The sequence below is a fragment of the Osmerus mordax genome, chromosome 22 (assembly GCF_038355195.1).
Source record: "Osmerus mordax isolate fOsmMor3 chromosome 22, fOsmMor3.pri, whole genome shotgun sequence".
NCBI classification, from domain to species: Eukaryota; Metazoa; Chordata; class Actinopteri; order Osmeriformes; family Osmeridae; genus Osmerus; species Osmerus mordax.
In genome coordinates this window covers 11,411,585-11,425,394 of record NC_090071.1, presented here as the reverse complement: position 1 = coordinate 11,425,394, position 13,810 = coordinate 11,411,585, and the positions used below count along the sequence as shown (strand labels likewise).

The window sequence follows — 13,810 nt, the reverse complement described above, 5'->3', positions numbered from 1 at the left end:
CAGACTTTAAATGCTTCTTACTGGGATGCTATAGTAAGAGTGACATGACACTTAACTAACCTGCATGCCCCAGAGATCAGCACATACACACTTGAATACATGCAGAAATGATGCAGACAGGAAACTTAAACAGGTCCAGGAATCAATGAATAAGTGCCATAAGTAGCTATGCATGTTAGATGTCTGTAGCAAACCAGACCGGAATTACATGTTAGGATTGAAGGTTAGTTATGCATCTCAGTACAGAACACACTGACACGCCTGACCTGACATTCACCATCAAATAAAAGCTAAAGTTACAGTTGCAAAGTTGAAACAGAGACGTGAGCAGAGCTGAACCAAGTCCCTTACAAAGTACAGTATGCTGTAATTCTGTCTTTCCCTCCAGCCCCTTCGCCCAATTTAAACAAACACTTGCTAGTTTTTTCCTTCCTTCCTTCCTTCCTTCCTTCCTTCCTTCCTTCCTTCCTTCCTTCCTTCCTTCCTCCCTCCCTCCCTCCCTCCCTCCCTCCCTCCCTCCCTCCATTCCTTCCCCTCCTCCCCCCCACCAGCCTCTCTGCACTGAGCACCAGATATCGACATCCTATGGAAATGTTCCCCAGACAGGTATCCCTGTCCCAGGTGGTGTGAGGTATATCACCCTGCTCTGCTTCACTGCATTAGGCAGGTTGAGTGGGGCAGGAAGTCCTGCACGTAGGTGATCACTGCCTTGGACAGGTAGGTCATGGTGCCATAGCTGCCACTAGGGGCACTGTCGTAGAAGAAGTTACAGATGCCCGTGGCTGGGTCCTTCTCCAGGAAGTAGTCTTGGGCTCCCTGAGACCTCTGACCCGGAACAGGAAAGGAATGTCATGTAAACGTTAGAGAGCTGTTGAAAGGTTTGTGTACGACAAACGTTGAAACTAACCGGTTCCTGAGAAAAAGGTGTGCGTTTGTCTGTGTGCTATCTGAACCCTCACGTGCACCGCGCAACACGTGAATAATGTGTACGTTGTGAATTCGCTGCTCTGAAGCAAAAATGTGTGGCGTGCGCTTGCGCTCGGACCTGGTCGCTGATGAAGAGCTCGTTGGCCAGGTGGACGATGCGGTCCACGTGGATGACGCCCCCGATGCTGTCCAGCTCCATGTCGGCCACCAGGGTCAGCACCATCACAGCCTCCACCAGCAGCTGCCTGTACTCCGGCTGGGGGACGTGGTTCAGCACAGACTCCACGTGCACCGCAAACTTGATCTCCCCCTCCGTCATCTGCACAGGATGGAGCAGGTTATAACATGATACAGCAGGTTATAAGATGGTAGAGTAGGTTATAACATGATAGAGCAGGTTATAACATGGTACAGCAGGTTATAACATGATAGAGCAGGTTATAAGATGGTAGAGTAGGTTATAACATGATAGAGCAGGTTATAAGATGGTAGAGTAGGTTATAAGATGGTAGAGTAGGTTATAACATGATAGAGCAGGTTATAAGATGGTAGAGTAGGTTATAACATGGTAGAGCAGGTTATAACATGATAGAGCAGGTTATAAGATGATAGAGCAGGTTAAAAGATGGTAGAGTAGGTTATAACATGATACAGCAGGTTATAAGATGGTAGAGTGGGTTATAACATGATAGAACAGGTTATAAGATGGTATAGCAGGTTATAACATGATAGAGCAGGTTATAAGATGGTAGAGTAGGTTATAACATGATACAGCAGGTTATAAGATGGTAGAGTGGGTTATAACATGATAGAACAGGTTATAAGATGGTAGAGCAGGTTATAACATGATACAGCAGGTTATAAGATGGTAGAGTGGGTTATAACATGATAGAACAGGTTATAAGATGGTAGAGCAGGTTATAACATGATAGAGCAGGTTATAAGATGGTAGAGTAGGTTATAACATGGGAGAGTAGATTATCACAGGGTAGGACAGAGTAGGTCATGACATACCTCACGAGTGGTGGAGGAGGGCAGGACGTATCCGTCTATAGACAGGCCGTGGCACTTCTGCAGGATCTTCCAGACCTTCTGGTAGAAGCCCATGGGGACCCTGTTGATGGCTCCATCCAGCCTGCGCCGCCGCAGCCACTGGCCCTGCCGCTCCTCCCACTGCAGGGGCCCTCCCTGGGGGCCCAGCCCCACGGGGGACAGGATCCCGCTGGGGGTGGAGGGGCTGGAGCACCGCTGTGGAGGGGGGAGGGGGGGGGGGTATTGAGGGATGCATGAAGACGTGCCCACTCTCTCCCACCCAAAAACAACACACACGGACACAGTGAATGATCCAATCTATTCCATGCCACCAGGTCCATGTCCAGTACAAGTGCTGCTCTCTTGTAGAGCGGCAGGTTGGACAGATGGAGGAGGACAGAGCGATACAGAAACACGAGCAGCTCAGCTATGTGTGTATGAAGGCAGAAGAGAGAGAGTGGGGGAGGAGGTACGAGAGGAGAAATAGATAGCAATAGAGAGGGAGACACAGAGAGAGAAGTAGGGAGAGATAGAAAGACAGAGCGGTAGAGAGAAGGAGAGAGAGGGACAGAGAAGGGGGCAGCGTTTACCGTGGAACGAGGAGAGGTGACGTTACTGCTGATGGAATAGCCGCTGCTAAAGATCTACAGAGGAGAGGAGAATGGAGAGAAAAGAGAGGAGAGGTGAGAGGACAGGAGAGGAGAGGAGGAGAATGGAGAGAAAAGAGAGGAGAGGAGGAGAGAGAGAGAAAGAGAGGAGAAAGGAAAGTGAGAGGAGGAGAACGGGTCGGCCGTTATAAATACATGTGCTAATGATATTGATGTAGGTCAGCATCATGGCTATTTCGACATCAGGTGGACAAGGCAGGACAAGTCTCTACTGACGGCAAAGCGTTAGACGTGAGCAGCTACGAATGGGTTAGAGCAGCCAGCGGGTGCGTTGGTTTTGAACCCCAGCAGCCCAGCCCAGTGCTGTGGAGTTAGAGATGGAGACGACATGCCTAGGGAACACTAACAAACTCAACCCACGCTCATAGGTCTGGAGTCATCCAACTGCAAGCACAACCAGGAAACAGTGTTAACCACAGAGAAATACATTCTGATCTCGCATGGGATCAAATATGGGCACAGATCATGCTCCCACAACCAATAAATAACTACTAATGATCACATAAGTAGCTTTAGCTACAAACAAATTTGAATTTGAAGAGCTTTCTCCTTAGGACACCGAAACAGCATGGGTGAACATGTGTCTAATGTTAGCCCACTGTCTAGCATGTTTACATGGAGTGTGGGATCTGGATGCCAGCCGGTCTTCAGGGCTAACCACACCGCACTGCGGAGATTGGCTGTTGGCTGTGAGAGGGCGCGGGGTCAAGGCGTACCTGTTTGATCTGGCTCTTGAGCTTGCGTATTCCGGTGCGTTCCGTCTTGGTGGCCCCGGTGTGACCCAGCTCATGGATGGAGATGGCTGGGCTGGTGGCCGAGGACTGGATAGGACGCACTGAGGACAGATAGTTTGTGGTTGAACAGGTAATCACTTACTGCTCCTGTCCACACAGTAAGACAGACAGACAGACAGCTGGACAGACAGGCAGGCAGACAGACAGCTGGAGAGTCAGACAGGCAGACAGACATACAGACAGCTGGAGAGTCAGACAGGCAGACAGACAGCTGGAGAGACAGACAGACAGGCAGACATACAGACAGATGGAGAGACAGACAGGCAGATGGAGAGACAGACAGACAGGCAGACATACAGACAGATGGAGAGACAGACAGACAGGCAGACATACAGACAGATGGAGAGACAGACAGGCAGATGGAAAGACAGACAGACAGACTCACCACTTCGTTCTACTCCAAACTCTTTGCCACTCAGGATGTGATGCAGAAGGTTCTTCATGTCCGATGGACTCAGGTTCATCAGACTCTCCGACGCCTCCTCACCTACACACACACACACACACACACACACACACAGTTATGCTCCCGAGCACACATAATACATTTCTGCATGTGTTTATGGGAATGTTTGTGCACGCGTGTCTGTGTGTGCGCATGTGTGTGCATGTCGCTCCGTCCCACCTGAGCAGTGCAGGCTGCGGGCCAGCTCGGTAGCCATCACCTGCATGATGAGCCCGATCCTGAGACGCAGCATGTCTCCGAACAGGGCGGGCTGGGAGCGCACATACATAGCCAGGTACACCATGATCTCCTGCAGGGAGGCCCAGACCCCGTCACACACACACACAGCACATCACACACACAGACACACGCACGTATAGACACACACACACACGGACCCCTGCGTGTTTTCATCACTTGTTTTCTCTGTGTGTTGGTTCACTTCAGTCCTGATGCGCGTGCTGTGTTACCTGAGTCAGGACAGCGATGCTGATGTCCTGACCGCTGGCCTCGTAGATCAGGTGGTTCAGCTCCTCGGGAGGAAGTGGGCTGAGCACACGCAGGAAGCAGGAAGCAGGAAGCGAAGCAACGTCAGTTCATGTTGACTGACGTATTTTAAAAAGCGTGTGTTTCAAACGGGGTGAAGAGAGACAGTGTACTTTGGGAGAGCGGCCCCATCTAGAGGTGAACTATTGTCTGTTCGTTTCCAGGCGACCTCTGGAATGCGAGTGTCTGCTCGTGTGTCTGTGAGGGTATCTGTGAGAGTGTGTGTGTGTGTGTGTGTGTGGGGGTGTCTATGAGCATGTGAGTGTGTGCCTATGACTAAGTGAGTGTGCGTGTGCTAGTATGTCTATGAGCATGTGAGTGTGTGTGTGCTCGCGTGTGTCTGTGTGTAACCTACGTTGTGATGACTTTCTCCCTAGGTTCTGGAGGGAGACCCACAGTCAGCTGCTTCTGGTGGGAGATGAGATCTGTACAGGCCTGAAAACACACACACACACATCACACACACGTTGTTTTGAATGCAACTGTTTTGGAAGAAGGGTTAATGCATTCATTCCATGTAGCTGGACATGAACAGGTCTGTTACCTCAGCAAGCACCTCCACCCTCTTCTTCAGGATCCCAGAGATGTAGCGAATCAGACCCCACTCCTTACAAGAGCCCGCCTCTACGTACAGCTCCTGTAAGAGGGACCGCACGCTGGCCCCGCCCTGGCCTGGCCCCGACACCTCCACCAGCCAATCAGCACCCCTACTCAGCCAAGGGAGGACCAATCACAAGACAGCATGTGTGCGTCTGTATGTATGTAGGGTGTGTGCGTATCTATGTGTGCATGAGTGTGTATCTGTATCTGTATCGGTGTGTGTATCTATGTGTGTGTGTATCTGTGTGTGTGTGTTTTAGAGAGCCAGCAGCGCCATACTTCATGTGGTACAGGATGTAGAGGATGTCAGCCTGGTCCTGCAGAGTGGGACACTCCCTGAGACGTCTGACCAGCCCGGGGAAGTCCGGGTTCCCCTGGGGGTCCCTGGGGAGGTGCAGGTCTGCAGCACTGTGGAGCTAGACACACACACACACACACACATCAATCCACACAACACATACATTAGGATGCACCCAAACACAAAACACACGTAGACAAACAGACCCCCAAACGCCACGCAGAGCATTGAGACAAACCTAGGAAACGGGTGACTATGTGTCGATCTGCTGACCTTGGGTTGCTGTTGTTGTGCCTGCTGCGGTATCACTAGCAGGTTGAGGGATTTGCGGTGTTTGTTCATGGCAGGAGTCACAGGCAGATACATGGACGACTCTGCAACCAGAACACTCCATTAGGACCCTCACCTGAGCTTCCATGGAGCACCTTCCCCTCCAATAGGGTCCTAGTTTAATGCTGTGGCCCTCCACACTCACTGGGCATGTTGAGGCCCTGGACCTGGGCCATGAGGGACAGGATGTCTCTGGTGGTGTGCTCTGCGCTGAACACGTGATGCTGTCCCCGCTGGATGGCGGGGAGGTGACACTTTGGGGCGGCGGCGTGCATCAGTTGGGTGAGGTAGCGGTCGAACATGCCTTTAGATCCGTCTGAATGAGAGAGAGGGAGAGAGAGAGAGAGACATTGTAGGACGTGTTGATTCTGTGTGTACCAGGGGGAGACAGAAGCTGTCAACAGGAGGTTCACCACCAACTTCAAACCAGACGTAATGGTGCAACACCTCATGTATCTCTCTCTCTCTCCATCTCTCTCTGTCTACGCTCCTTTGCCATTTTACCTTTGGGGAGATAGCAGACCTCTTCATCTTCTTCGTCCTCCTCTTCCTCATCGTCCAGCTGGTCTGTGTCTTCATCCAGGAAGCTGAGCTGAGTGTGAAAGGATGTGGTCTGGAAACTAGCCAGGTCAGACATCTGCACCCTGTGCGCACACACACACACACCACGGTTATACAAAAAACATCTTTCAAACTAATTCTGTATGTGCATGTTTGCACTCAGGTCTAAGAGAGAGAGAACAAGAGAGAGAGAGAGAGAGAGTGTGTGTGTGTCTCACCTGGCCCCTCCAAAGTACCCATCCTGCAGCTTTCTCAGGGTTGCTAGGATACAAGGATCAACGGCCTCGCCGTCATCGACTGAGAAAACAAGGACGAGAAAGAACATTGTTTCATCCCTTATTACCCAGCATGCTGTGTAAGACTGGGACTATCTTACCCGACAGGCTGTGTGCTGTGGACTACCTTACCCAGAATGCTGTGTGGAGTACCTTACCCAGCATGCTGTGTGGTGTGGACTACCTTACCCAGCATGCTGTGTGCTGTGGACTACCTTACCCAGCATGCTGTGTGTGATGGGAAAGGTGAGTGTGGGTCGTCCAGTCATCCTCCAGCAGGAGGACAGGTAGGCCAGCTCCGTTCGCAGCATTTCCACGATCATCTGGTTGTCCAGGGCCAGGTAGAAGTGGTGCTGGTCCAGGAACTGAGACAGACACAGCAGGCACACAGAGCATCTCCTCAGGTACCCTGGCATGGACACCACTGTAAAGGTCTCCAACACTGGGCCTGGACTTGGAGATGTAAGTGAAGGTGTACACTCAGGATGTTATCTGCAGGTGAGGTTGAGTGGGTGTGGTTCTTTGGAAAAGTTGTTAATAAGGACTAAAATAAATTACTACTACTACTATTATCTGGAAGGGTGTATAGGTGTAGGTGTGGTATATTACCTGGGGCTGTAGGTGTGGTGTATTATCTGGGGGGTGAAGGTATAAGTGCGGTATATTACCTGGATGGTGAAGGTGTAGTGTATTACCTGGGGGGTGAAGGTGTAGGTGTGGTGTATTACCTGGGGGGTGAAGGTGTAGGTGTGGTGTATTATCTGGGGGGTGAAGGTGTGGTGTATTACCTGGGGGGTGAAGGTATAAGTGCGGTATATTACCTGGATGGTGAAGGTGTAGTGTATTACCTGGGGGGTGAAGGTGTAGGTGTGGTGTATTACCTGGGGGGTGAAGGTGTAGGTGTATTACCTAGAGGGTGAAGGTGTAGGTGTGGTGTATTACCTAGAGAGTGAAGGTGTAGGTGTGGTGTATTACCTAGAGGGTGAAGGTGTAGGTGTGGTGTATTAACTAGAGGGTGAAGGTGTATTACATAGAGGGTGAAGGTGTAGGTGTGGTGTATTACCTAGAGGGTGAAGGTGTGGTGTATTACCTAGAGGGTGAAGGTGTAGGTGTGGTGTATTACCTAGAGGGTGAAGGTGTGGTGTATTACCTAGAGGGTGAAGGTGAAGGTGTGGTGTATTACCTGGAGGGTGAAGGTGTAGGTGTGGTGTATTACCTAGAGGGTGAAGGTGTGGTGTATTACCTAGAGGGTGAAGGTGTAGGTGTGGTGTATTACCTGGGGGGTGTAGGTATAGGTGTGGTGTATTACCTGGAGGGTGAAGGTGTAGGTGTGGTGTATTACCTAGAGGGTGAAGATGTAGGTGTGGTGTATTACCTGGAGGGTGAAGGTGAAGGTGTGGTGTATTACCTAGAGGGTGAAGGTGTAGGTGTGGTGTATTACCTAGAGGGTGAAGGTGTAGGTGTGGTGTATTACCTGGGGGGTGAAGGTGAAGGTGTGGTGTATTACCTAGAGGGTGAAGGTGTAGGTGTGGTGTATTACCTGGGGGGTGAAGGTGTAGGTGTGGTGTATTACCTGGGGGGTGAAGGTGTAGGTGTGGTGTATTACCTGGGGGGTGTAGGTATAGGTGTGGTGTATTACCTGGGGGGGTGTAGGTATAGGTGTGGTGTATTACCTGGAGGGTGAAGGTGTAGGTGTGGTGTATTACCTGGAGGGTGAAGGTGTGGTGTATTACCTGGGGGGTGAAGGTGTAGGTGTGGTGTATTACCTGGGGGGTGTAGGTGTAGGTGTGGTGTATTACCTGGGGGGTGAAGGTGTAGGTGTGGTGTATTACCTGGGGGGTGAAGGTGTAGGAGTGGTGTATTACCTAGAGGGTGAAGGTGAAGGTGTGGTGTATTACCTGGGGGGTGTAGGTATAGGTGTGGTGTATTACCTAGAGGGTGAAGGTGTAGGTGTGGTGTATTACCTAGAGGGTGAAGGTGAAGGTGTGGTGTATTACCTGGGGGGTGTAGGTATAGGTGTGGTGTATTACCTAGAGGGTGAAGGTGTAGGTGTGGTGTATTACCTGGGGGGTGAAGGTATAGGTGTGGTGTATTACCTGGGGGGTGTAGGTATAGGTGTGGTGTATTACCTGGGGGGTGTAGGTATAGGTGTGGTGTATTACCTGGGGGGTGTAGGTATAGGTGTGGTGTATTACCTGGGGGGTGAAGGTGTAGGTGTGGTGTATTACCTGGGGGGTGTAGGTATAGGTGTGGTGTATTACCTAGAGGGTGAAGGTGAAGGTGTGGTGTATTACCTGGGGGGTGTAGGTATAGGTGTGGTGTATTATCTGGGGGGTGAAGGTGTAGGTGTGGTGTATTGCCTGGGGGGTGAAGGTGTAGGTGTGGTGTATTACCTAGAGGGTGAAGGTGAAGGTGTGGTGTATTACCTGGGGGGTGTAGGTATAGGTGTGGTGTATTACCTGGGAGGTGAAGGTGTAGGTGTGGTGTATTACCAAGAGGGTGAAGGTGTAGTTGTGGTGTATTACCTAGAGGGTGAAGGTGAAGGTGTGGTGTATTACCTGGGGGGTGAAGGTGTAGGTGCGTCCTCGTATCTCGTAGAACTTCGAAGTTCCCAGAACCCCGATGTGCCTGTAGGGCCGCCCACTCAAGTTCAACTTCTTACAGTGTCCTGGGGAAACAGGAAGCAGGCCACGATCACACCGCTGGGATCCCACTGTTGGGGGCTACTTAATCCATGTTTGCATTGCTATATCGTGTGTTGAATGTTGCAGCATCAAAAGCTGTTTCCAAGATACCTGGGCCGTGCTTGATTCATGGTAACCATGACACCAATAGACCAGTTTCTTCGGTGCATTCTGTTGTGAGGCGAATCAAACACACCTCAAGTGCTCTCTAATGACAGATTAGTGAAAAGAGCAGAGATGGCGTACCCAGTTTGACATAAATGTGGCTGAGGATGCGGGCAGGCATCACCCTGATGGGCAGAGCCTCCGACACCGTCTGGACCTCAACACCGTAGTCTCTCAGAAGCTCCTGGATCTGTTCGGACTCTGCCAGCACACACACTGACACACACACGCACAGAGAGAAGAGCTCATTCATTCCAACTTACCAAATCTCTCAGGGTAACATTGAGAACATTTGGAACGGGGAGCCGCGTTCTAACACGTACTACCAACCTTGCACCACCACGTCTGGTTTGAAGTTGGCGGAGAACCTCCTGTTGAGAGGGTCTATCTCTCCAGGAGCGAGAAACCCCTGGTAGCACACAGACACACAGGGGAGAAGAAAGACACAAGAAACAGAGAGTGAGTGAGAGAGAGAGCGATAGAGAGAGACAGTGACAGATAGAGACAGAGAGAGCGAGGGAGAGAGGGAGAGAGAGAGAGAGAGAGAGAGAGAGAGAGAGAGAGAGAGAGAGAGAGAGAGAGAGAGAGAGAGAGAGAGAGTGAGTGAGTGTGTGTGGTTCCTACCTCGGACAGTAGACACCCCACTATGTACAGGCTCTGGCCCCACATGTGAGGAAGCTGGCCCTTGGCCACCCGCTCCACTGAGTGAGGGTTACTGCACTCCTCCTCCATCTGGACAAAACACACACCATCATCATCACCAGGACACACGCCATCACCATCATCATCATCAGGAGAGGAGAGGCTTCTGTGACCTTATCAGGTGGGACAGCGTAGAGCTCTGGTACCAGTCGGATACCGTTCCTCCCACGGATCAGAACCCCCTCCAGAGCCTCCCTGTACTCCTGCACCTGTACACACACACACTTAGCCTAGACGTATTTTGAAACAGCACCAGCCTGATCCCTCAAGCACACGCACCAACCCTTGTTCAGCACACACACATCTACAGTACTCCCACACACACACACCTCTTTCCAGTCCTCCAGCACCACGCACCTGCACTTGGTCTCCAGTGAAGATGCCATCCAGAACCAGGTAGGTCCAGAACACGGGCCACTCACACTCAATGTTCTCAAACAGCTTCAACTCAGCCGGGTCGTAGTGGAGGCGGTTTGGGTCCTGACAGTCAGAAACACACACACACACACTGAAGTGAATCTTCTGACTAAAATAATCTATGTAAGGTCTAGTCTCACATAGCAAACTAACCGTATGACACAGAGTCATATGTAGGAAGTACAGAGAAGGATTAGGAAATGTATCCAGAAGGTAGAGAGGACTTGTGCACAGGAAGTAGAAAAAGGTCAACAGGAAGTAGGAGTAGGGAGGAAATGTACCTCTCTAGGACATCTGTACCCATCTCTGATGAAGCGACAGCAGCCGTAGCGACCCTGCAGGACAGAGCGAAGGTCAGTGTGTGTATGTGTGTGTGTGTGCGCGTGTGTGTGCCAGGCGTACCCAGCTAGCCCTTACCTGCAGCTTGGAGATGATCTCGTTCTTGGTGATGCTGACCAGCTCAGCGTCTTCCACGGCGAAGGCAGGGAAGGAGATGATCGAAAGCAGGCCTGCGTCGATCTCCTTAGAGGTGGAGGCTCTGGGCAGCATGGAGCACAGGATAGACTGGACACACAGACACAGAGAGCATACGCGCACAGCATTAGCATGACAGCCAGATCGGTCATGACAGGGTGTGTACCTTTCGAGGGTAACGTGCGCACCTGACAGTGCTCCACCTCATCAGGCAGCACGTGGATGACAGACTTGGGTCCTCCCTGAGCTCCAAACAGGTCCAGCTCATCGATGGCCTCCAGAGCAGCCTGGGTCAGGGTAACACAAGGCAGGGGAGAGGGAAGGGGGGAGAGGGGGTTCATATGGGAGACTCTGTGCCTCTTTGTGAACTTCCTGTGACCTTTATTTGACCCGCTGTGTGACCTCTGGGCTCTAGTACCTTGGCCATGCCCACAGAGCTGCCGTTTAGTTCAGGGATGCCCTGGTTGGTCTTGTCCCCTCTCTCCCACATCCCAAAGTCCTACACACACACGCACACAAACACACACACAAAATGATGGTATTCTTTTCTGTCAACATCAGAGAGACCAGGTTTAATGAGGAGCTTCCCTTACCGCCACTTTGTACGCTGCCTCTATGTAGAACACCAGGTTCTGGATGAAAGCCACCTCATCCAGGTTGGAGATGATGTGCAGACCTGGCCCAAAGCACAGGTATTAGCATGCGCCCACACACATGCACCCCCTCACACACTGCATGCTTGCAGGCACATATTGACGGGCATACACACACACACACACATTTACAAGCGTTCTCTATCTCAGAGACACACACACACACCTGAAGCTGTCATTTGAGCCAGCACCAGCAGGTAGAGGGAGGTGGCATCCACCTGCAGATGACCCCACTGGTTGTCCCCGACCACCGTGGCACCAGTGGGAGTGTGGTATTTGGCGTGAAGGCAATCCATGGTGCTCTGGGTCTGCTTGAACTTCTCTACCTTCGCCACCTACACCCAAACAAGCGCACGCACACACACACACGTAACAAGGAACATACACACACTTTTAAGGCCCAACATTCAAGGTAGGGTGTTCACAGCAAGCCATAATAACAGCAGCAGGTGACAATGACTATGATGATAATTATGCGTCTTTCCTACCTGTCTCATCATACACTGTAAGAGCCCTTGCATCAGCTTGACCACACTCTGGAGAGACAACACAGTGAGTGAGTCATCATAACACCGACCATACTCTCTCCCCTGTCCAAATACGCCCACCTGAGCCTCCTTTCGCACCCCTCGTCCCAGCTCCAGTCCCCACATCCAGCGACATTTCCTTTCCTTCACAGTCTAACAGATAATACTCTGTCCTAACCCTCTACTCCAGCCCCAGGCTTCTGAAGGCTCACCTGCTCCAGCTCGTAGGCCTTGGCCTTGTCTTCATCCCTGTCTGCGTTCTTCCTGTAGGCCATGCCCAGGCCCCACACAGACAGGATGCTGTAGACATTGTCCCTCACCCAGGCATCCTTCTGCTGGGCACTGGCAGGCAGCAGGCCTGTCACCGGGTTCTACAGGATACACACACACACACACACACAGAGAGAAAGACAGACACAAAAACACAGACACACACAATTACAGGGATATATCCCCCACACATACACCAAAGGCACATTTACATAACCACTTGTTGCAGTAGAAGTGCCTAGATTCCAGCAGAGTAGATAAGACAGTTCAGCTTCAGGCATTTGACCTTCGTTCAAGCTTTGTTGTTTTTAAAGCTTATACGTGCAGAACAGGTTGTTCCTTTCATTGAAATGACCAACCCTCGTTCAAAGTGGGCAGACCAGACAATACTTCATAAACGACTCGAATATAGAAAAACGGCACACTTAGAGCTACAATTCCCTGCATTACAGCTCCGATAGTAGACTAGCCATAATATCTTACCTGGTGACATAGTATAGTCTCTTGGACGAGCCTAGCGAACACGTCAAGCCTCACCCCTGAGTTACTGCGACTTCGCATCGTCTTAGCGGCTGGTTACCTGGGAAGCAACCTGAACAGTAGTGCACTTAAGAGTCTGTACATCTGTCACGCCAGCTGCGCGTTTCAGTAACAGCAACATGGGAGTTGCGTAATTCTACAATCCACTGTACACATAGTGTAGCTAGTAGCAAGCCTATCTCGATGTTTTGTTGGAACATAGCCTACCGGTTGGGAATCCATAATTTCAACTGCAATCAGCTAATGCTAGCTTGACGAGCAAGTAACATCCCTGTTTAGAGCTTCGTCCCAGCTGAGCCAAACCAGCCACTGAGCACTACCCCTGCAAATCCGGGTTCCTTGAAGGCTCGTATTGTTGTTTTGCACTTGCAGTGACAGTGAGATGTGATACAAACTACCGTTGAAGGTCTTCCATTGCGGAAGTGATGCTATTACAGCGCTCTGGCGCGGTCCAATACCCATATTACCACATAACATTTAGTATGCCAGAAAACAAATAGTGGCATATCTATCACAGTACGCAACACATACCAGAATGTCCTACAACATCCGGTAGCATTTTGAAGCATGCTTTTTTAGTTATTCGGATTGATAAGGGGTCAATGTAGCCGATGCATGCTTCATTGTAACATTGCGTACTTTCGCCTAGTAGGGGCACTAAACGTATGAATGCTAAAAATAATGACGAATATCGTAGGCCTACACTATTCAATACACTAGTCAAACTCACTTTTTTCAACTACGGATGACTTATTCCTCGTGTCCTAAATTTTTTATTATTAAGATTTGATCTAATTTAGCTATAACACCTTTTATCATCGGTGAAAGCCAGGAAATCGTTTGTTTTGCTCTGTGTATGTCCGTTCTTATGACAAAAAAACTAACAAACTTGAACTGGAATC

At 50.6% G+C, this 13,810-nt stretch overlaps 1 protein-coding gene across 3 annotated transcripts; it reads right to left on the bottom strand.

The window, feature by feature from the left end:
• Positions 1-555: 555 nt before the first annotated feature.
• On the bottom strand, positions 556-13,249 carry phka2 (phosphorylase kinase, alpha 2 (liver)). 3 transcript variants are annotated; one of them, XM_067260162.1, is made up of 32 exons: positions 13,116-13,249; positions 12,852-12,960; positions 12,311-12,469; positions 12,060-12,107; positions 11,738-11,906; positions 11,512-11,594; positions 11,337-11,417; positions 11,107-11,205; positions 10,862-11,008; positions 10,726-10,779; positions 10,385-10,507; positions 10,141-10,236; positions 9,950-10,057; positions 9,656-9,734; positions 9,407-9,541; positions 9,035-9,144; positions 6,697-6,841; positions 6,420-6,498; positions 6,145-6,284; positions 5,786-5,956; positions 5,584-5,684; positions 5,292-5,428; positions 4,957-5,119; positions 4,768-4,847; positions 4,337-4,415; positions 4,047-4,176; positions 3,807-3,908; positions 3,344-3,462; positions 2,550-2,603; positions 1,942-2,175; positions 1,046-1,246; positions 556-825 (listed from the first exon to the last, which is right to left on the bottom strand). In XM_067260162.1, the coding sequence occupies exons 2-32, from the start codon at positions 12,927-12,929 to the stop codon at positions 652-654; spliced, it is 3,678 nt and encodes a 1,225-aa protein (XP_067116263.1). In that variant the 5' UTR covers positions 12,930-12,960; positions 13,116-13,249; the 3' UTR covers positions 556-651. The 3 variants fall into 3 exon arrangements, with proteins under 3 accessions (XP_067116263.1, XP_067116264.1, XP_067116265.1); XM_067260163.1 differs by lacking the exon at positions 2,550-2,603; XM_067260164.1 differs by lacking the exons at positions 556-825; positions 1,046-1,246; positions 1,942-2,175; positions 2,550-2,603 and adding an exon at positions 2,614-3,011.
• Between the last annotated feature and the right edge of the window lie 561 nt (positions 13,250-13,810).